This window comes from Vipera berus (assembly GCF_964194415.1).
Source record: "Vipera berus genome assembly, chromosome: 1".
Classification (NCBI taxonomy): Eukaryota; Metazoa; Chordata; class Lepidosauria; order Squamata; family Viperidae; genus Vipera; species Vipera berus.
In genome coordinates this window covers 228,407,116-228,431,747 of record NC_138202.1, presented here as the reverse complement: position 1 = coordinate 228,431,747, position 24,632 = coordinate 228,407,116, and the positions used below count along the sequence as shown (strand labels likewise).

The 24,632-nt window shown below is 38.7% G+C and overlaps 2 protein-coding genes across 3 annotated transcripts in view; one reads left to right on the top strand and one right to left on the bottom strand.

The window, feature by feature from the left end:
• Nucleotides 1–24,632, top strand: part of ANGPT2 (angiopoietin 2) — a 47,631-nt gene that overhangs the window by 4,651 nt on the left and 18,348 nt on the right. The window contains exons 2-3 of the mRNA XM_081341092.1: nucleotides 18,586–18,741; nucleotides 24,411–24,532. Coding sequence (XP_081197218.1) covers nucleotides 18,586–18,741; nucleotides 24,411–24,532 — 278 coding nt within the window. The remainder of the gene's footprint in view (nucleotides 1–18,585; nucleotides 18,742–24,410; nucleotides 24,533–24,632) is intronic.
• Nucleotides 17,885–24,632, bottom strand: part of LOC308675621 (microcephalin-like) — a 32,929-nt gene continuing 26,181 nt past the window's right edge. The window contains exon 5 of one of the 2 annotated variants that reach the window (XM_081341075.1): nucleotides 17,885–18,316. In XM_081341075.1, the coding sequence (XP_081197201.1) occupies nucleotides 18,248–18,316 (69 nt within the window). In that variant the 3' untranslated portion in view covers nucleotides 17,885–18,247. Of the gene's footprint in view, nucleotides 18,317–24,077; nucleotides 24,516–24,632 lie in introns of those variants that run through there. The other variant, XM_081341076.1, reaches the window with a different exon arrangement.

Below are 24,632 nucleotides of genomic sequence, written 5' to 3'. Positions count from 1 at the left end.
TCTGGGAGATCAACACATACATCAGAAAACAGGCTGAACAACTGCTAGCTTGTTGCCTCGGTCATATTGTTGGGAGGCAACTGTATGGAGCCAGACATGCAATATTCTTGCTAGGGTTAATTGGTGATATTGTCTAGATGTCTGTCAATAGTTTCATAGTATATGTTTTCGTTTCTTGTGGGCTCCTGAATCCTAAAACCTTGTACTGATTTGAAGTGTTTTCAGTTAAATGGTAGTTGGATTTACTGCAAAGTGGCCTTCGGGTCACTAGACAATGAACCTGCCAGGACAGAAGGTAGGGCCAAAGCAGAATTTCCTTCCTGTCCTTTAGGTAACCTCCCCTTCAGCTGCAAGATTTGTGTGTTATTTTCACTATTACTGCATAGACACTACGTAATACAACTAAAACAACTTATCCAACTTATTGGGACATACCTAAATGAATACCACAGTATCTCCTAAGAGAATAGAACGTCTGGTGTTCTGTTTTTGGTACATTTCCTTCCAATATCCTAGGAAGTTCTATTCGGTCATCTGATACAACTTTGACATGGTTGGGTATTTAAAGATGAGAATTAAATTGAATTATGTTGGCTGCTATCTAGAAGGCAGATGGGGTTTGTTGACAAATGTGCAGGTGTCTGCCTTGCTGACTTCATTCCAAAACCAGGGGTCAATAGTAGGTGACAAGGATGAATTAAGCCCTCACCTACTGATTCCTGCATGTCATTTTGACTGGTGTCAGAACTGGAGAAAAAGTGATGATGGGGCTTCCATTGGTATGTTCTCCTACATTTGCTTGTGCTGTGTGTCTACAAACAAGTTAATCTCTGGTGTTCTTCACTTCTCTGCAATCTGCAGGAATACATTTGCAAATAGTTTCCATTGTCCCCCAAACAAATTCTGTTGGCTTACTAGTTGACTATGACACTAGTGGATCCCTTTGTGTACTCTGCAACTATTGTTGGGAGATTTTTGCAGAGGTTTCAAGCCAGGTTGCTTGCCACAGTACAGTAACTTTTTGGTTCTCAAGCAGTCCAGATGCAGCATACTATTCTGAGCACCAACCAGTTGATCAAAAAAGGTGATTTGACCACCAGCTCTGAATAATCCCTTAGGCAAGCTGCTCAGATCAATAGGCTGGAACTGATCATGACTTGCACCTGATTGGTCTCTGACCGAAACAGATTAACTGGACTAAGCCATCAATGAGAAGACTGGAGATATGCTTTGGTGGCAATTTGAATCTAGGAATTGTCAGCTTTGGGAATAGATGGATGTCCATTAATTTAATCTATGAAACTATCATAATATCCTACAAGTATGCTAGCTTTATAACACAAATGATCTGAAGGTCATTTATATTACCTTCTGAATTTTTTGTGCATATTCTGCCAAAAAAAACACAACCCAGGTTTTTTTTTCTTTTGTTAGGCCATGTCTATGAAATATTCAGTATAAAGCTGTGATTTTCCAGGCAACTTTGGTCTGGGTGCTGGATTTGGTAGATCATCGAGGCATCCACAGATGTGCATATCATGAGTCCTCAGATTATTTATGAATGTAGCCATCACTTTGGTAAACACTCTAGAGATTAATACCAGAACAATGTGAAGAGGTTTGAACTGAAATTGATTGCTATTATAAATGAAATTGAAGAAAAATAAAGAAATATGGAGGCATGTTTCCACCATGGTCTACCAGTGCCACAAAATTGATCTACTGTTGCTTTTAGTTTCATTTTGAGAGCTCTCTGATGAGATGCGGGATATTCAGAATTGCTTTCTAGTTCCAGCTCTTTGTGGGAATGATTAAAAAATGGAGAACGCTCCTGAGAAAAGTTGTCCAGTAAGTACACTGTCTATGATTAATGAATGATTGCTAATTCTTTGATGTTTAATTCTTAGAGAATGGTGAGGGGAAAAAAAACCCCGTCCTCTGCTTTGTTTTGGAAATTCCAGACATATGCAAATCTCAATTATGTCTGTCTGAGGAATGTGCTTCTCAGTTATGGCAAAATTTCTGCAAGTGGCCATCTACTTGAATGGTTGTAATGCCATTCCAATCAGAGCCTCATCTTTTTCCCCCTCTACAATGTGGGAGTGGTAGTCTTGAGGGCTGGTTTGGACCAGTGACATCTACAGCATCTGATCCCTAAACAAAAAGGGGAGGGTATCCTATTTCAGCTCCAAAAAGAGGACAAGGGGCTATTTCATGGTCCTGAACTCATCTTTCTTACATCCCATAAGCAAGACCTTCTTTTTGTTGTTCTCTATTAGCACTGGGTCTCACTCAGTAGTTAGCCCCCCTCCCAGGAAGGGTTTAGATAGAAACTTAGCTTTGGACTTGTGGTCTACTTGTTGTTTCTGGCACAATTCCTGACAGACTGCCATGCCAGATTCCCTGAGAATTGGACGGTATATAAAAATTGCTAGATTGATGGCAGAACTTACCTCTCCCTCCCCCCCCCCCACCTTGTGTTCTGCTCTCCACCCATCCAATCTTTTGGGTTATCGTACTGATGCATTATTCTTGCCGTGTTCTTTTGTCATTGTGTATTTTATTGTTCTATTATTTCACTTTCATTTTTCATCCTTTTTATTAGTGTAAGCTGCCTAGAGTAGCCCCATGGTAAGATAGGGGGCAAACAAATTTAACAAGCAAATAACTAAATGAAATCCAGAAATAAGACAGCCATAAGCTGACTCACTAACATTTTTTTAGCCCTTCTCTTATGTGCCTGGCCTTTTTTGACTGGAAGGTGGGTACTGTATCTGTATCCTTGAAGCTTTTTCCACAACTGAAGCACTTGTTGCTGCCCTGATTACTAGAGATATGGATGAGTATCTTCGTTAGCTCTTGGCTATCCTCCCACTCTGGTCTGTGAAGAATGATTCTTTTCTTTTGGCATTATATTCATGGAGGATGGTGCTACAAAATCTTCTGTTCATTTGTCCTTCAAGTGGGGGGAGTCATTTGGCATTGCCTGTGTTTCCTTATTGGATGCAGCTGGCATAAACATAGCCCTTTTTTTAAAAAAAGGAGCTTCTTATCACCTTTGGAATATGGAACTTACAGGATGCTGCTACATTTCTTTACAAGGCAGAGGCAAGAGTGAAAAGATTTTCTCCTGAGAGCAGCAAATGTTTGTCTTGGCCATTCCTTCCCATCAGTAGAAGAGTTAAACAAATACTATCTTATTGGCCCCACTGATTCAGTGCCATATTATTTTACTGGATAGATGGTAGAAATAAACTCTGTTCATACTTTATCAATGAGTACTCTTAAACCAGGAGAGTTATGTGACTTTGGCATACAGAAGACTCTATTCCTAGAACTAGTGACAGAAGAAATCAGACCTTAGCATCCTTATTAAACACAGAATTTTTTTTGCCAAGGACAGGTAATAGGCAAGTATTGTCACAAGTTGAGAAGAATTCAGCATAGAGGTAGAAGACATGCCTTATCCCCACTTCGTTGCGTTTAAAATCTCAGACTTCCTTCTAAAGCAGGGGTGTCAAACTCAATTTCCTTGAGGGCCGCATCAGCATTGCAGTTGCCCTCGGGGGGGCCGGGTGTATGTGGCCAGGGTGGGTGCGGCCTACTGGGTGGACGTGGCTGGAGTGCATGTGGCCTACTGGGTGGGCATGGCCAGTTCTACATTTTTCACATCAAGGTTACCTATGGGGGCCTGGGCAGGAGTGGGACAGATCTGAAGGTCTCTGGCAGAAGGAGACGGGACCGGGGCAAGTGCCAAGGCATGGTCCACTGGAGGAGCCTCACTGTTCCTCTTAGGCCATGCGGGGGGGAAGCTGGACAGTGGACAGAGGTCAAATGCCCAGCCCAGCCGTCAAACACCCGCGGCACTAAGCCCAGCCCCACTCCCCAAGGGGGTGCCCTGCTGCACCTGCTGTGCTTGCTCTCCTTAGCCAGGTTGCTTATGATGGGTACGAGGGCAAAGTCAAGAGGGAGGCCCACTCCCATGTGAGGAGACCTGGCTTTGTATCCAAAGCTTCCTTAGAAATAGGATGGGAGACCCCCCAGGATAGGCCAGGAGGAGGGGGTAAGGAGATGGTGAAAGGGCAGCAGGGAAGGACTAAAGCAGGACTTCCCTTAGACCCTCCGTCTCCTTCCTTCTTTCCTTCGAGTAGTGGGAAAATATTTGAGATGAGGGAGGGAGAAAAACAGGCAAGAAACGCAGCTGGGGAAGTGCCATCCTTCATGAGGAATGAAGAAATGCACCATCGCCTGGAAGTGGCCAGCACATGGCCCTCGCCTACTTCACATATCCGGCTTGGTGGGCTCTGGTGGAGGGGATGCCATGAGCAGCATGAGAATCGATGTTACCTGTGCAATGCTGCCCAGTCCCCAGCCTGCCCGGTTTTGGCAGGCAGCAGGGCACTCTCCTCACAGTGCCGAGAGGCTGAGCCAGGTGGCACGAATCTGAAGAGAAGTGCAATGCTGCCCAGCCCCTAGCCTGCCCGAAGTAGGCAGGGCCATGTGCTGGCCACTTCCAGGCGATGGTGCATTTCTTCATTTCTCACAAAGGGTAATACCTCCCCAGCGTGCACCCAGGGGGCAGTGCCGACATGGCATGGACCGGTCCCTCACTGTTTTCAGATGGCCTTGTGAAGGTAAGACTGAATGTATTTCAGCATAGATGGCCACCACAAAATTGTACATTGGCTCCCAGCTGCCCTGGGCCAGGGCCAAGGCAGCGGGGGCTGTTCCCTCACTGTTTCCAGGATGGGTTCGCGGGCCATATGAAACCACTTCGCGGGCTGGATCCGGCCCCCGGGCCTTGTGTTTGACATGTCTGTTCTAAAGGATCTAGGAGGTAGGCAAGAACTTGGAAAGCCACTGCAAATCAAAGCAGGCATTACTGTGCCTAATGAATCATTGGTCTGCCTCATGCAGTACATTCATTTGTGTTCAGAACGGCATACTTTTTTCTACAAGATGAGAAGATTTAAATGTTGCTTTTCCCTTTCAAAATATGAATAACCAGGAACTATGTGTTTCTCTTCCAATAAATCACACAATGTTTTTATCAGAATTCCAGAGGGATAGCTGTGTTTGGCTGTTGCAACAAACAGGCCAATCTTGTGGCACTCTAAAAGCATATGTGCTATGCCAGCAGCACCACGGATTCTACCTACTTGCTTAGAAAAGCAGAACACCTTTTAGAGGCTGAGGAAATCCTAGCTTTATCCAAAGGAGTTTAGGTGCTGGCTGTGGAGCCACAGGTATACATTTATATAAAAATATAAAATTTATATAAAATAAAGCTATTTTAGCTTTGGTGATTTAACTAATATATTTTATAGTTATTTTAATATCTGTAAAATTGCTCAGAACCCATTAGGACTGGAGTGGTGAAGGAATGAATGAATCTCTCTCTCTCTCACTGATATTAGAGAACAATAGTAATCAGTAGAGTCGGAAGTAAATGAAGCAGTGCTATTAATAAACATTTTTGTTATGCCTTGCAGTAGGATTTGTTAAATTTAATTTAATGGAATAGACAGAAATGTTAAATAAAGGATGTGTACAGTACGTGTTTTTTTAAAGAAAAGGTATAGACAGAATATTAATTTTTTTATTTAAAACACTGGCCCATTACCAAAAGTTATTTTGGAATATCCTTGTTTTTTATTCTGTGGTTTGTAAATTGATGTAAATCAAGCAAAGGAAAAAGAATATCGGGCTTTTCAAATCCTTTAATATTTTAGTTAATATGTATCATACTTATGATAAAGTTATTACAGCTGTTATTGTAATGCTTAACAGAAATTGTAGACCTTTTTGTGTGGAGCTCTATGCTGAAACTGAAAGCAATCCAGTGTGACTTATTTTACTCAAATGTATACCTGATGAAATTACAAAGAGAAGAGATGCGGGAAGCACTGGGAATGAAAGATATTAGCCAAGAGTGGATTGGAATTGGTATCTGAATGAAGCAACCATGGAGTTAGTTTAAATAGAGGAGGGTGAAGGGAGGTCCCCATTTGATTCTTTTCTCACTACTAATCTATCGTAAAATTTAGTTCCCATGATATTAATATGTCTTGCCTTGATAGCAATATGTTTTCCTCTTTGGCTAATAAAATATAACATCAAAAGAATCTTTTTAAGATGTTGATTAGCCAATACAAGAAGGGACGCGGTGGCTCAGTGGGTTAGGACGCTGAGCTTGTTGATCAGAAGGTCACCAGTTTGGCAGGTCGAATCCCGAGTGCCACGTAGCAGAGTGAGCGCCTGTTACTCGTCCCAGCTTCTGCCAACCTAGTAGTTCGAAAGCACGTAAAAATGCAAGTAGAAAAATAGGGACCACTACAGTGGGAAGGTAACAGCATTCCGTGCGCCTTTGGCATCTAGTCATGCCGGCCACATGACCACGGAGACGTCCTCGGACAAGCGCTGGCCCTTCAGCTTTGAAACGGAGATGAGCACCAGCCCCTAGAGTTGGAAACGACTAGCACGCATGTGCGGGGGAACCTTTACCTTTACCTTAGCCAATACAAAGCCAATGACAAATATTTAGCACTCTTAAGAGTGGGATGATCAGATACCTACACAGCATTTCATATTAATGAAACATGATATGCAAACCCTGCTATTTGCTGTATTGTGTAAGCAGCTTATAACTAAATGTTGCATGATAGACATGAATAAAGATATATTTAGTTTTCAATCTTAATTCTTTGGGCAGTAAATATAGTCCCAACTAACCAAACAGAAGGACAGATATACTTAGTAGAAGCAAATTGCTCCAAATTTCTCTAGCATAAAAGCCTCCTTCATATTTGAAAATAGATGTCTATCCTTAGCAGAAACCACTGTAGCTAGAGATATTTCTCATTAGCTCATGTGGAACCTTGTCATGCCATTAAGAATAATTTTGAGCCGTTCGAAACAGGAGCTTAGCAGCTTCTGAAGTGTTTTCATGGGCTGCAAGCTGGGATATTCTTTCAAAATACATTGTTTCTGAAATCAATTTCCTTCAAAGTACTATTTTATTTTTGTTGGCTATGACAATTAGCAGATGGGTACTCTTTGGAAATTATAACACAGGCAGTGAGCTTGCAAAAATAAAAAATACTAGTTTTAATTGCTATGTAGAAATGAAGAAACAATTAAGTTGCTTTCAAAACTAGAATGTGAGGCTTGTCAGTTGGCACCTGAAGGATATAAATGTTTTCAGAAGGCAAGGCATAACCCCAAATACATAGATATATGAGGGCTTGTGTTTCCAGTTAGAAACATTAGAGCTTGTATACAAAGCTTCTACACATGAGCTTCTCTGGGGACACATGATTGTAAGAATTTTGGTCAGTTTATACTGAGCTGCAACCACCTGTGTTCCCACAAAGCTACTCCAGAAGGTCAATGTATCCCACAGATTATATGTTGGAATATTATAATGTTGTAAATAATATAATATTCTTCAACAATCCAAGCGAACAAACTGCCAATTCAAAAATGCAATCCAAATCATTATGCCTAGCTATATTCAAAAGGAATTTAGAGGGTTAATATTGAATTACCATAGCATAATTTTCATACTAGAATGATGTAAATTTATTGCAGATTTTTAAAATGCTTGAATTATAGGATTGAGATTCTTTCCCCCCCCCCAGTTCTGTACAGCTCTTATTTGAACTGAATTCTCTTTTCTTGGCTTTTTCTTTTTGTATTCAACCAAAAAAAATAATGCTGAGACAAAAGAGAGAAACTTCCATTAAATTAAAAGACTGACAAAAAAATTAAAGGAGATCTGTACAAGTCATGATTCTCTGTGAAGACAGGGACCAGGTGTTACAAACACAGTCTGTCCCATAAGCTGCATCCATCTACTTAGTAATATGCAAATAAGTCTTATGATTCAACAAACTAGAAACAGTCTTTGATTTGTTTCCTCTCAAACATAAGTAAATGAGGCCAGAAGGTGCGAACTAACAGGCCGACTAAGCTCTGATTGAATATAAAATAAAAGCCAATGGGATAATAAATATAATAAATAGCACATTACTCTTTATTCTGAAATCTTACGCCAGCAAGACTACTTGGTAGTGTTAATGAAGAGAAAGCAAAAAGTATAATAGAAAGTAGGCAAGCAAGAGAAAAAGACCAGAAAAGAGGCAAGGGAAAACTGAAATAAGTGAAGATGGTGAACAGGAAAACAAGGGACAGTGCAGGGCAATCTGTAGGATAGAGATGTCAGGGGAGTCAGCAAGAAAGGAGTAACAGAATGACTGAGGGTAGGGACAGTTGAGGAAGGAAAAAATGATCAACTGGACTCCCTCCATTCATATATTTTACTTGAGAAAAATGACAACCCATTATCTATTTGATTAAATATTCAGCATGTTTACTTGTATATGTTCTACATACTAATGCAGTATAGACAGTACTTGCTTATTGACCGCTTGTTGAGCAACTGTTCAAAGTTACAATGGAAGCGAAAAGATACTTAATCCAATCCTCGCACTTATGATTGTCGCCAGGGCTTTTTTTGTCGTAGAACCCTCAGAACGGAGTTCCGGCACCTTTTTTTGGATGGAACCTTGTAGGATAGGCAAGGCGGGTTGTATGACATGTGTGAGTTCCGGCACCTTTTTCTTTTACAAAAAAAGCACTGACTGTCGCAGTGTCCTTGCAGTCATGTGATCAACACTGTGTGCGTCACAGTCATCTTCTGACAAGTGGCGTTAATAGAAAAGCTGGCAGTAAAATCACAAGTCGTGGTCACTTAGATTACAGTGAAAGATGCCACTATTGAGCAAGTGTGTATATTACGTGTGTGTGTGTAAAAATTAATGAAATAACTAATACATCAAAGATAAAGATTGTAGCCCCAATAACTTTTTATGGGAAGCAGGGAGGAAGGATCTTTGTATGATAGGAACCACCACAGAATTGGGTTTTCCAGTTAAAAAAAATGCATTCTGCCAAATAATATACAACGTGCCTAGTACCAAATCCAGGAATTACTGTTCCATGCTGTATAGAGAAAGCAGTGCTGCTAATGATTTGTAATACTGGAGATAGCAGAATTGTACAAACATTTGCTAATGAAATCCAACTTTCTTTTAAGGAAAGGTCATTTGGCTTTCAATACATGGCATGTAAAAAAAAATGCAGTGAAGATGACATATTGTCTGTTAGGAACTGCTTGAATCTCACAGTATTTTGTTGAAAGGAGAATTTAAATGAAATATTCTAATGGTGTGAAATGCTGTGAAAATAGTATAAGATCATGCTTTTCCCTATGGGTCCTGCATTAGAAGGCATTTTCTTTCCAGTCCTTTTCGCCTGACACAATCTGAGTGGGTAAAAGCGGTCAGCAGAATTGGGATGGAGAGGTTCCTTTTTCTTTCCTGGTGATTGTGGAAAACCTGCTCTAGAGCGCTGGCTAATCCTCCAGGCAGAAAATGGGTTGGAAAGCTACTGCCTGCTGCGGAAAAAAAACAGGGAATGGTGTTATCACTTGTGCGATATTGGATTCTGATCCATAAGTGAGCGTTTCTGTATAAAATTGCTTTCTGTTTAAAATCTGTGGAGGCTACATTATTAAACTATTTCCTGTGGACTGTTGAAGTTAATTTGGCTTGGTGCTCACGGTAATTTTTACTTTAACTCTACTCATCTTTTTATTTATTTCCTTTTTATTTCAAATACTGATTCCTATTGAATTTATTGCCCTTTCTGCATGAACAGTTTTTTGATTTCAGGGTTCACCTCGATGAAGATATAGCATATCTGTTTATTCCAAGGAAATGTATAGTTGGTGGAGAGTTCAGTAAAATACAAGAGGTTTATTAAATTTGATGGATGATAGCTTGGTTCAGTTACTTTCTCAGTTTTGGAAAGTGCTCAGGTTTTTTTTTTAACAGTTGCTGGAGATTATGATCCTGATAACCAAGAATACTAGAGAATGATTATACTTCCAAACTTAACCTGTGAAAGCAATGAAATTGTTCTCATTTCTTGAAAAAAATCCAGAAGTGCAATAATAGCAATACATATACACTTTCTCAGCGTAGCAGAGATAAAGTATGAAAAATGGACACAAGTTACATTTAGCATAATAGATTGTAGTAAATATTGGTGAAGAAGCTTCATACTGGAATCAAAACAAAAATCCATTTAGTCTATCCCTATTCTTATTTAATTGTCCAGCATCTTTTAGGGAATACATTTATCTTTAAAGATCTTTAAGACCTTTAACAGTTTTATATCCTGACATTTATTGCATTTTCATTGTAAACTGCCCAGTGGCACTTGTTGAAAGTGATCCTGTTGAAAGACAAGTATAAACAGAACAAACGGACACATATCCAACTATAAAAGCTTAAGAAACTCTGATGGTAGCTTTTGATCTACATTGAGGATAATTGATTTGAGTGCAACCATCGTTTTCTGATTTAGGCAAATATTGCCTAATGATTTTGCATTCATCCAGTATCCTTATCAATAAGCCCCAGGATGGAGTTGTGCCAATTATCTAGAAACAGGAAAACCAAGCTAATATTTAAAAAGCCAATGAGAAATATGTTGCTATGTTTGACTTCAGAGGCAATAACTTTTCTTTTCATTGTGCACCCAAATGGTTTTCATTAAATATGATTTCTTATTCTGTGATATTGGTTCCCACCTCTACTTTCAGGAGGGTTTATGTGCTAGGCTTCTTGTTTTGACCATTTTCTAATCTCGCTCAGCCTAGGTGGGCATCATTTAACCACTTTCACCTTTAAAAAAAAAGAATTGTTGACAGGAAAAAGAGATAAGAGAAGCAAGCTTACTGGAGGTCTGAAACGACAGAGCTGCTCACAGCAGGCCGTATTTAAAACTAATACTGTAGGCTTCCCAAGCATTCCCATCTGCATTCTCAAGGGGATTGTTTTTTCTTGACAAACAACAGAAATCTACGGGGACTTCCTGCCTGAAATATAAAAGGCTGCAAACCACTTTTGACTCTTTTCCAGACTCTAATTATGTACTTGGTATAATGCTTTTTCATTTTCCTGCATATTCAAAATATTTAAATCCTTTTTACTGGAATCATATTTTAAAAGAAGTTGTAGACGGGAACAAATTCTAACATTCAAAGCATAAAACAAAAGTGGGAAAAATAATATTAGCTTTCCTAATCAAAGTGGTTTGAATGTATAATCCTTTGAAAGTTAGTTTTATATAGAAGAGAATTTTCATGAGTACTGTTGAATTTTGTAATTATTGTATGTTGCATTGAATGTTATGATTTTGTTTTATCCAGTGTTCAATTACTAGAAAAAATAATGTAAGGCACAATGAAGCTCACAAATTCTGCTCCCTGCTTAAATTAATTTTAACTCAGTATGTATCCTGCTATGAAACAGCATAGCTAAAGGGACTATCACAATGTTCTCCTTATGACTGGAATCAAATGTGGACCTTTCATAATTTAGAAATCCATATTGATCTTCAATGATCAATAAGAAAATAAGCAAGAGGATATCTTAAAGATGTCAAGAAAATATATTGAGGGTAATTATTATTGTGATATAATATGTGCCAGCTGAACCTCTTTTCATTGCAAATTTTTTGTTTTCTGCAGCTACAGCTAGAAAAGTTATTTCTAAAATGTGGAGTTTCCATTTAAAAAGCCATTAACTCAGAAATACTAAGGCAAGAACTTTTGAAAGCCTAAGAAAAGTTGAGGTAAAGTAGTTGATATATTACATCTGTCATAATAGTACAGACATGCTGGAATTAGTGCCATAGAACAAGCAAGGAGGACAGAAATAATCATGATCTAAAGCTATGGGCATCTGACACAGTTTTTCCCCATCTTCTCTTTTTTTGTCAATCTCTCACAATAGAAGCTGATTCACTTTTCATATCTCATCTTGAAACTTCTCTAGCCAATACATTTCTTTAAGGCAGGTTGCATACCAAGCCTCTGGTTTTTAGAAAGACTTTTTGCCCATGTGAATTTATTCAGGGTGGCAACGCCTTCCAGTCCCCTTTTTACGTTTTCAAGGGCAGTGCTGCTAATTCCCACACTGTCTTTGATATTAGAAGCCTACAAAAGGAGTCCAGATCATAGATTTTCCTTTGGAAGGTTAACAGTAATATAGAGGAACAAAATGTTACAGGCAAACTAAGAATTTGCTACTGGTCTGTAAGAATCTTAGAAGGTAAATTAGGCTGAGAGATCAGGTCACTCAGAGACTTTGCAGGTAACTGGGGATTTGACTGTAGATTTCCCTATTCCTAATCCAACACATTAATTGCTCTACTTGATAGGACATTGGGAATGTTGCACTTAATCTTGTCAGTTGTAAGATGACTGTTCCAGTTTTTAACTGGACAAGAGGGCATGTAGAAAACAGTCATGTTACTTCTGGACTGAGACCAAGGAACAGGCTCACAAATCAAAAAGCATGGGAGAGGGTATGGGTAGGGACAGATCAGGGAAAATGGGAAAAGGAGTATGGCAAAAACTCTCCATTCTGTAAACTTTCCTAATTTTGACTTCCGATTCTGCTGCATATGTTTACATTTACAGCTTCTCTCTCTGGGATTTGCATATACATATACATATATATATATATATATATATATATATATATATATATATATATATATATATATACATATACATATATATATATATATATATATATATATATATATATATATATATATATATATATATATATATATATATATATATATATATATATATATATATATATATATGTGTGTGTGTGTGTGTGTGTGTGTGTGTGTGTAATGTTTGTTAAGCATTCAGAATACACTTGCTTAGTCCCAGACACGGGACAAATCTTATTTCCTGTTTCAGCCTAGCCCAAGGCCATCCACAGGCAGTAGCCACAGCAGTGGCAGCTCATATTTGTGTAAATTTTTTTTTTGGCTTGCTAACAAAGAATAAAGGGAGACCGATATGATCATTTCAAACTTATTTGTTCTCATCAGTCAGCCATACCCTTCTGAGATTCGAACCTGGGCCAACTGCGTCTTAAGCAGTTGTTTTAACCCCTAGGCCACAGGCGCTCTCTCTCTCTCTCTCTCTCTCTGTTAGCTGAGAAGCAAGGAAGATATGTGTTAAATGTTTGTTAAGCATTCAGAATACACTTGCTTAGTCCCAGACACGGGACAAATCTTATTTCCTGTTTCAGCCTAGCCCAAGGCCATCTACAGGCAGTAGCCACAGCAGTGGCAGCTCATATTTGTGTAATTTTTTTTACATATATATATGTAAATTTTTTTGGATTGCTAACAAAGAGTTAAAGGGATTGTTAGCAATCCAAAAAAATTTACACAAATATGAACTGTCACTATTGTGACTACAACCTGTGGATGGCCTTGGGTTAGGCTGAAACAGGAGATAAGATTTGGGGCCTAGCAAGGTATTCTAAATACTTAACAAACACTTTATATATCTATATCTATATCTATCTTAAAGCAAACACTGAAAGAAGACCAATAAGTTTCAAAATCTAGCTAGAAGGGACTGCAAATATTAATGACAGCTTACTGACAACTTTACCATGATAATATAATCCTGTTCAGAGTTTGTATATCCTGACTTGAAGACGTGATCAACACCAGGCTGGAAATGTGGGAACTCTCAGGCTTTCTCATTTGTGGGATAGCTGAGTCCAATAAAAACATTTCTTGGGGAGTAGGAAGCTTCTATTTGTTAGGGGGAGGGTGGCAGATGCCAAGGGCCTCCATTTGTTATCGGCTATTTGTAAAAATCATAACCTGAAAATGAAAGATCTTTTGTTCTCTTTTGTACCACAATCACTTATGGTTTCTGTGAGAATATAGGGAGCAGCACCAATTCATAAAACTACTAAATTATACAAGTGTCCAGATTTAAAGTGCATTAATTATAGGCTATCAGTACAAATAGCCAAACATCCCAATGTCAGAACAAGTTCCAAATAGTTCACTGGCTCTGCTAGGAACACCGTGACCAACAAATAATTTAGCAAATGAAAGCTAAAAAAAGAGGGGAAGGACAACCAAATATAGATGCATGGGAGATTATGATATATTCACAGAAGAGCTAAACTGCGAGCATCCATCGGGTTTGGGGCTAGACAGTTGTAGTTGAAGAGAATCATCTGGAAAAAAATGGTGCAATTCCTTTTAAAATGATTATTTCTGAGAAATATATGCCATTTTAGCAGACTATTCATAGCCATTCTTACTCTGAAATAAGGCTTGCCATGATACTATAGATGCACAATCTTGTTTAAAAATGTAATTCCCAGACTGAGATTTTTAACTTTTTGTAGTTAACTTTTTTGTTATGTATTTGGCACCTAACACCCAGCTTTGCATGAGAAAAAAGAAAGTAGTAGAGAATGCTTTGAGCTTATATTAGCATTACGTTTTCTTTTACAAAAATGAACAGATCAAAACCTTAAGGGATTGTAAATCAGTGACAGAACATTTTTTTTACATTCCTATTTTCTAAATCAAGATTTTATAAGCCAGGCAACTTGTTTATATTCAGTAAATTCATGCTCAGCTTGCTGTACCAAACCTATTGCTGTAGCACACTCTCACAATTTACAACTCATCACAATATTCTATAGAACACATTCAAGTTCATGTTCAAGTGCTCTAAAAATATATCCAAGAAGAGACCAAAACACATGTTCTAATTCTTTTTTAAAAAGTGTTTTAACTTCTTAGATAAATCTGATTGGCAAGGTACTAGGGGCAGTCCAAAGTTTTTGCCATGAAAACTGCTCTGATTGTTAAGTATTTCTAATAAAAAAGCCTACATCCAAAGAAATATCCCTCTAATTCTGCTGTGACAACCACAGCCTTTTTTGGCATATAGAAGATATTTTAAGGTTCCTAAGACTTCTGAAGCAGGTCTATGTATTTATCTAAATAATTTATATCACTGTCCATATTATGACAGAGAGGGCTCAAATTGACAAAACATAATATAATAATGAAAATAGTTTGTAATATATGCCCAGGCCTAAAAATTAAATATTGATTCACACAAATCTAGTAACAAATCCACTAATAGGCCTGATCATGTTGTCAGTATCAGCAGTGGCCATTCAAAGTGAACATTTCATTGCATCTAGAGTTTGCATTTATAGGTAGTCCTTGCTTTAACAACCATTCATTTAGCAAATGTTTGAAGTTCTGAAAAAAGTGAATTATGACCGATCCTCTCACTTATAACCATTGCAGTAGCTCTTTGGTCCCATTATCATGCTTGCTTGGTAACTATCATGCATTATGATGATAGTAGCATCCCATGGTCATGTGATTGCCATTTGCCACTTTCTCAGTTGGCTTCTGACAAGTAGTCAATGGAAAAGCTATAGGTCATAAGTCGCAGTCATGTGACATTTTGCTCAACACCCATGGTGATTCGCTTAATGAACACAGCTGCTGGAACTGCTATTGTAAGTCACATTGTCATGTGATGTTTCGCTTAAAGACCACTTCATTGAGCGGTCCCAATTAATGTTATTAAGCAGGGACTATCTGTATTTATTTTTCACCTAGACAAGTTTACATTTGATGAAGTTACACAACTCTATTACTAATCCAAAAGAAATTTTAGACAAGCACATTAGCAATTAGCAAATGATGAGTTTAAACACATGTTGTTTGAATACATGTACATACCTTTCCAAATTTGCTATCTATCCAAGACAAACAGGAACCCTAATTCTTCAAAGTAGATTTCTTAGTCTTGGCCCTGGGCTGGAGATCAAACAACTGATTTCGTGTGAAGGAGTGAAATTTCAAACATGACTTTGAAAAACCGTATGACAGCAGGAGATCTACTGTTCAAAGAAAATGCAAGCTGTCCAATTTCAAACTCTTTGGATTTTCTCTAGTTCATTGCCTTCAGGCCACAACCTATTTTGGTGTTACTATTTATTAATGTTCTAGCTAGATATTTCTTCTTCAAAATGATCTGCATCATGTATTGTAACATTTACATATGTTCTTCATAAAGGTAGCATTTAGCAGGCAAAAATTGATATATATCATTCCATATATCGTTATTACTGCCAAGAACAAAAATGCCTGGTGACATTAATAAAAGGAACACTAAGTCTTGTTAAGGAGAAGGTTTAGTTGTTTTGCACTGAAGTGGAACTATAAATCACAAAGATGAAGACTAAGTAAAAATATCTGGGAAAGTACAATTTGTTAATCTAGCATTTGATTTTTTCCCCTTGTGAAATAAATGTACACAAGATTCAGGAACAGTCTTATTTTAAAGAGGAACTTGCAAATCCTTCCTTTTCAAATGTTGGATAATGTCATTGAGACTAGTGCTCAAGAAATGGTATTGTATCTAAGTAAAAAGTTTATTTTTTTATCTTTACTAATTATATTCCCTTTTCCCACAACATTTAAAGCATAGGCCGAGAACACTTTCCTGAGTCAGAGCTACATTTTACAAACATACATACATAAAACCTTTGAAAATGAGAGGGCAGGAGGATGCTATTGTAAGAGAGTGTGGGGATAAGATGTTAAGCTTCGGAGAAGCCGGTTGGGGTTGGTGGTTAACATGTAAAGCAGATGTTTCAGCTTACTGGACACCTTTTAAATTAGAAAAAATGTATTGCAAGCTATTGGCATCTGTCATTAAGTGTCATTGGTGTGATAGTTATGGGCCTAATCTATGGGCCATTGACTACAGACTGTTTACTCCTGCCTCAAATAAAGAATGAATGTCCCACTAACATTCTTCCAAAGAGAAGCAGTCAGTTCAGACAGTCTGAATCTAGTTTGTCAGGCAAAGTCCAAAGGAAGATTTGATGAATCTTCAATAGTAATGAAAGTAAGTCATAGCAAGCAATGGAATTAATGCTGAATTTCTTCAAGTAGATTCTAGGTAACATTAATTAGTTAGGGTCTTGGTTTTAACAATGCAAGAAAATTGCCAGCCCCTTAAAGCCACTAGGTTTTGGGCTAGGATGAGGAAAATTCACTCAGATACTGAAGCTCACAGTATAAATTTGGGCCTATCAATCATTCATTCACATGTCAAACCAACCCGCAGAGTTCTTATGGGGGAGAAAAATAGAGGAAATAGGTGGCATGCAATTTTGAGGTTCCAGAAGATAAGATATAAATAGAAATAAATTTGCCTCATTGGAATGTTAAAAGAAAAATACCCTGAATATTTATTGATCAAATAAAATAAAAAATATATATGTGCTATTATCTGGAATATATACAATTCTCAATTTTGAGAATAATTGAATCTGGAAGTTGAGTTGACTTCCAGATAATTCTATCTGGGTGACTGAGAATCTTCACTGAGAATTATTGAGGTTAGAGATTTAACATATTTGGAGGGCATTAAGTTAGGAAGGCTGATTTGAGGAAATAAAACTAGGGAATGTTCTATATTGAAAGAATTTAAAATAGTATGAATTGAATATTGTATGGGAAGGAAAAATGAAGGGACATAATCCACAAATATTAAACAATTATTTCCTATTACAAATTAGATTTTAACTTATTTTTTTAGTTGAAGTGAATTTAATGATGAAAGGTGACAAGACATCCAGCAATTGAAATGCTGAGGACAATAGTTTTAAGGCCTGTATTAGAAATAAGAAAAATGGACTGTGAGAAAATTAGTTTTCAAAGAATTTATAATCTATGAGAAAATACCCTACCAAGAAATTTTTAATATAAACAGCACCTTTAAAAAAACATTAAATCTTGGATTATGATGTTGGCCACACATGCTGAAACACTTATGGGAACGTGACCCAAGATAATTTTGAAACAGTTGTTATTTTGGCATTCCTCGAAGAAAGATATTGTTTCACACTCTTTTTATGTTTTATTTGTCTTAAAGTTGAGTAACAATGTACAAATAACATACCAGACTTCATGTCTAATCTCAGCAACATGGGTTTGAGATATTCTTACATATTTGAACTTTTGATTCAGGAAGATGACTAAATTGCTGAGCATTTGTCTAAACTACTCTCATCTTAAACAAAGTGTACAATGATCCAATGCCACCAGAGGTGACAATAGTGGGAAGCATCCGTGTAGATAAGTTTGAATATCCACTCAACTTTCCAAGGTTCTTATGTGTAATAGCATATCCAGAGAGACCTAGAATCATATACTTTTCAACATTCAATGGACAAAAAAGGACACACTTGTATCACAATGTTTAGTCACATCATACTTCACATCTAAACTCTCTTCATACTTTATTTTCTTTAGGCAATCTGTCTGCATTTTTCTTAAGCAAGAAATGATGATAAAGAGTTTTCTGAAAAGACCAAAAATAATAATTAATGTTCAATAGTCTATATTACATTGGAGCCAACAGTATTTTATTTTAATTTTATCTCCTCTCTTTTTTTAACATTGGCTATTTGAAAACAAGATGTACTAGATTTAGCTTAGGAAGTCAGTCTGTGTGGCTTACAACAGACTTCCCCATTTGGTCTTACCTGTTAAACAAAATCTAAAAACAAAATAAGACAAAACAGTGTCTGGACTTTAAGGTAACAAATCTTCTCTTTCTTCTGTATGCAGATTGAGAACTATATCCAAGATAATATGAAAAAAGAAATGGTTGAGATTCAGCAGAATGCAGTTCAGAATCAGACGGCAGTGATGATTGAATTAGGCACAAACCTATTAAATCAAACAGCAGAACAGACCCGCAAATTAACAGATGTCGAAGCACATGTAAGTACCGTAACAAGAGCACTATGTTTTGCCAGCTAGAGTAATATTTTTGCCCTGGAAAAGCATTTAATCTGCAGTTTCATGAGAAACATTTGCCTAATAAAAATGAACATGCTCAACCTTGAAAAATAAAACTAATGTATTTCAGAAGACTGTAGTTAAATTATCATTCAAAATGCCTCTGTGAGGAAAATGACCACCTCTTCTTATTCTGAACTGTATACATTCCAGCACTGGAAATATTAGACTGAGCATCTGCTGGATGCATGGATAACCATGTTTCCCCCCCCATCTAATTCTATATACATATAGAATGTAATACTATACTAATAATGTATTCCGAAACTCAATACAAATGTTCTTCTTTCTAAAATCACTCATTCCCGAGAGAACAGCTTCAACTGGGTTCATATGAATATACCCTGAAATATCTGGCCTTGATCTATTTGCAACTGAGTTGGATAGAGAAAAGAAACTTATATGAGAAAGACTTGGGCAGTGTATGGGCCTTGTCTTTGATAGCTGCTTTAACAGTGGCTAGAGCAGGGGTGTCAAACTCAATTTCACTGAGGGCTGCATCAGCATTGCGGTTGCCCTCAGGGGGGCGGGTGGGTATGGCCAGGGTGGGCGTGGCCTACTGGGTGGGCGTGGCTAGAGTGTGTGTGGCCTACTGGGTGGGCGTGGCCAGCTCTACATCGTTCGCATCAAGGGTGCCTATGGGGGCCTGGGCAGGAGTGGGACAGATCTGAGGGTCTCTGGGCCAGGGCCAAGGCAGTGAGGGCTGTTCCCTCACTGTTTCCAGGATGGCTTTGGGGGCCACATGAAACCACTTTGCGGGCCGGATCTGGCCCCCGGGCCTTGTGTTTGACATGTCTGGGCTAGAGGGACGCGGTGGCTCAGTGGGTTAGGACGCTGAGCTTGTTGATCAGATGGTCGGCAGTTTGGCGGGTCAAATCCCGAGTGCCGCGTAACAGAGTGAGCGCCTGTTACTCGTCCCAGCTTCTGCCAACCTAGCAGTTCGAAAGCACGTAAAAATGCAAGTAGAAAAATAGGGACCACTATGGTGGGAAGGTAACAGCGTTCCGTGCGCCTTTGGCGTCCAGTCATGCCGGCCACATGACCACGGAAACGTCCTCGGACAAGCGCTGTGCGGGGGAACCTTTACCTTTAACCTTTAACAGTGGCTAGATTATGAGCAAAGAAAACTGGGAGTGAGCAAGAAGGACCTGACTTAATGTCGAGCAATATCTAATAAAGGCATTGTACATTATTGGAAGATGACTATATTCCATTCTTAATACCAGTACAGTTTTTGAGATTTTAGCCCTGGAAAATATATGTCTTTCTGTTTATAGAGAATTTTTGAAAATGTTTCTTTAGGTTTGATTCTCATTTTTCTTAACATAGAAAGGAACAGAAACCAAAGAGAAATTGACTTGAACCCAGATCCAAATCCAGATTTATTTATTTTTAATCTGCTACAGCCCATCAAACAGAGCTGAAGCAGATCTTAGAGGGGCCCAAATTGTGTGCCCTTTATGTAAGACATAATCTGTGAGGAAATTGAATCAGCATTAGTATTTCAACGGTTATAACTGAAGGATAAATGAAAAGACTAAACTGAGTGGGAGAAAGGTTAGGGGATAACAGGAAGTGCCAAGGAAAAATAAATGGTCACATTTTTTCAAGTTGATGTCCAAGTCCCAAATCAATTGTGGTTCCTTTAAATTCCCATACTCAAATTCATTCTCTCTCTGCCTCTTTGTATCCCTTCATTAGAGATCTCAAGTCAAATTTCATCCAAAACTGTGGTTATTATGGAATAACCACAAATGATTGCATTTACAGAATAAACAATATAGAATTCTTGAAATAATAAATTCATTTGAAACTCCTTACATACCTCACAATAAATGAAAAACGTTTGCAAAGTATTTGCATCCAGCAACAACTGTTTCTGAAACATTTATGTTGAATAGTGAACCAAACTGTTTTGCTGACTGTTTTAAAAGAACAACACTTTGGAATGCTTTTGTGTAATTTACAAAGCATAAAACACAAAACAATCTAAACATGATGCAAAAGGAAATGAAAAAAAATATATATAATTTAAACTACAGATGAGTTTTTCAAATGTTTTTCAAAGGTCCTTTTACAGACCAATTTCTCCATGAAAACAGAAGATTCACATTAAGTAAATCAATTCTGAACAGGACTTAATAAACATAATAAATTGGCTAACTAACCAGGAGTCTTCAAACCTGTTCAGCTGCAAAACTTGTCAAAAAAAATAAAATTCCCAGAATCTCAGTTCAAAAGGCAAAGCTCTAGTGATAGAAAATTGGCTGCATTGGAGTGATTTTATAAGTTACTTCACTATCCTTCTGACATGACTAATTTTAAAGATAGTTCAGAAACTTCAATAAATAAAGACCAATTTTTAAAGTGTTTCGTTAGTTGTCTGTTTCCTTCTAAGCACAATGTAGGCCAATGATTCATCCTAAAATGACCTGAATACTTGAAAAATTATTGCCTCCAATATCTTGGCTTTGGTATAACATCTTTTTAAAAGTGAGCCTCCATATCAAGCTGCTCATCCTTTAAAACACAGGTCTGCAACCCACGGCTCTGGAGCCACATGTGGCTCTTTCAGCCATCTCCTGTGGCTCCCAGTCCTCTGCCATGTGCAGTCCAAAAAAAAAAGTGGGACTAAGAAAGTTCAACCAATCAATTCAAATATGCAGGGTAGGTGCATATCTCGCCTTGGCTCCACTCTTCAGTCAAACCCTGTTCTGCGCCTGCGCGCATGTGCACACAGTTTTTGCGGCTCCCAGTTTTTTTTTTTGTGAGGGAACCGGTTCCGAGTGGCTCTTTCACTGTTTCAGGTTGCTGACCCCTGCTTTAAAATCTTTCAGTGGACATTTTGCAAAGAAGATGCTCTTTCTCTCATTGGAAAGAGTTTCATACTTTATGAAATGCTCTCACCAGAGATGACTGCTGGATAGTACATCACATGATTTACTAAGTTTATTGTAAGGCTTTTCATTAAAGGTTTAGACTATTTTTTCCCTTATATTTGCCTTATGCCATATAACATCCAAAATCTGATACCAGAACAGGCAACCCTAAGAATCTTTTTAAATAAATAAATAAATAAATAAATAAATAAATAAATAAATAAATAAATAAATAAATAAATAAAGCTTTGCCAACAATTTGGAAATACACTTAAGTGTGAAATCATGTCCTGAATGATTGTTCAACATGAAGGATGTGAGTAATAAATTCATCCTGCCAACTGAAGCCAAATCTTGATGAATTAAAACTTTAAAAAATACACAGTGAGAAACACAATAACGGCTTACAAAACATGTAGCAGAATAGAACGGAAAACAAAGCTCCACATGACAGTTTTGTTTCCTCATTCTTAAAAACAGATGTCATTCTTGAGACTTAAAAAAGGTGTAAGAAGCAGTCATTAAAGTAGCGTATTAAAACCGAAACCACGGTGTCATTTTGGCAAAAAGGAACATGGATCCTCACTACATACACCCATAAAAATTCTCTCTGAATACATAGAAAAAAAAAGACATTTCCAGTATTGTTTTTAAATAATAAAGAGGAATGACTGGAATGAAGTAGATGGGTTGAATTTCAACTGCTAATTCCCAACTTTCCCTTCTTTTTATCTCATTTAAAACACTTATCTCCTTTAAAGCATTTAAAATAAGAATCATTCTGCATAGGAGACAGGTTTGACAGTATCATCAGGGTAGCACTGACTTTTTATTGACAGAAAGTTACAAGCAAAGCTACAATTTGGGCAAGTGCTTTATCTCAATCCATAATTTGGAACTCATCTTAATCAATCACAGAAATGACTGAAAGGAAACTACAAAAGCATTCTGTTCTGTTCTACTCTACTACTTCACAATCAACTCAAAAATGGTATTATTTCTGCAACACAATGATATGGTTATGGTTGTTGCTTTTATATCCCACTTTTCAATGTAAGATACTATGTGGAAGGGTTTCCATTCATTTTGTCTCCTTTGAGGCAGGCTGAATAGAAAGGTTAAAGATTAGGCCCAAATCACTCAGTGTGCTGTCTGACAGAATGGGGATTTGACTTCCTCTCTACCATGAAAAGGCAACTTGATGCCTTCTAGATGTTTGAGACTGCTACTACCAAAATCACTGATCCTGGATGACACTGACTGGCACTTGTGGAATGCAGAGTGAAAAATATCAAAAAAACACCATATTGCTTGACCTTGAAGGTAATTTAAGGTCAAATTACCTTAGATTACCAAAAAAATTACCGTATATACTTGAGTATAAGCCGAATTTTTCAGCCCACTTTTTGGGCTGAAAAATTCCACTTCGGCTTATACTCCAGTCAACAAAAAAACTTACCGAGGACTTGTGCGCGGCCGAGGCTTTGGTGCTTCCGGGATCGCGCGCACCTCTCCCAAGCCACCGCCGTCCGGAGACCTGCCGAAGTTTGGGGAGGTTTGGGGAGGTGCGTGCGCACCTCCCCAAACCTCCCCAAACGTCGGCAGGTCTCCGGACCTCCGCGCCCTGCCTGCCTGCTTCTTTCCGCTGCGGAAAGAAGCAGGCAGGCAGGGTGCGGAGGAACGGAGACCTGCCGACCAAACCTCCCCAAACGTCGGCAGGTCTCCGTTCCTCCGCGCCCTGCCTGCCTGCTTCTTTCCGCAGCGGAAAGAAGCAGGCAGGCAGGGCGCGGAGGTCCGGAGACCTGCCGACGTTTGGGGAGGTTTGGGGAGGCGCCCAAACCTCCCCAAACGTCGGCAGGTCTCCGTTCCTCCGCGCCCTGCCTGCCTGCTTCTTTCCGCTGCGGAAAGAAGCAGGCAGGCAGGGCGCGGAGGTCCGGAGACCTGCCGACGTTTGGGGAGGTTTGGGGAGGTGCGCGCGCACCTCCCCAAACCTCCCCAAACTTCGGCAGGTCTCCGGATGGCGGCGGCTTGGGAGAGGTGCGCGCGATCCTGGAAGCACCGAAGCCTCGGCCGCGCGCAAGTCCTCGGTAAGCTCTGGGCGGTCACTTGCTTCGCGTCTCCTGAGGGAAGGGGGGGCGACTGGAGCGGGCGTGTTTCCTCGCCTGCTGGGCGCCGCGATTTGCCCGGGGAACGCGCGGGCCTTGAATGGCAGCGTGGAGCAAGGAAGCGGACAGCCAGGGCTTCCCCGAGAGCCGCGGCCACACAGGGTATTCCTGTGTATTCAGGCTTGCAAAATGGCGGATCGAGCCTCTGCTGGCGGCAGAGGCTTGCAGAGCGCGGATCGGAGGCTTGCAGAACGGCAGATCGGCTTATACTCGAGTCAATAACTTTTTCCAGTTTTTGGGGGTGAAATTGGGGGTCTCGGCTTATACTCGAGTCGGCTTATACTCAAGTATATACACATCAGAATTATCTTATTGTCACTTCTATAGATGCTTTTGGTTGTGTATGAGACCCTTCTTAGAACAAAAATAATTACAGGTATTAAGTCCATGTAGCTTTATGACTGTATAGCAACGCATATTTCAGAAAGTGTTTATTTTCTGCTGATTTAGGTACATTGGGATTATAAGGTTATTATTTTTACAACATTGATAGTAATTTATTTCAAATGATCAGGTATGCTTCATTTTCCCCCTCCTCCAAATGTAGGTGTTAAATCAGACAACACGACTGGAGCTTCAACTGCTGGCCCATTCTATCTCAACTAACAAACTAGAAATGCAGATTTCAGATCAGACCAATGAGATAGGTAAACTGCAAGAAAAAAACAGGTAACAGTTTTTTATTGACTCATGAATATAGAAATCAATTATCTTTTTTCCTATAGTATAATTCCCGAGTCCTTCGGGAGAAGGGCGGTATATAAAACAA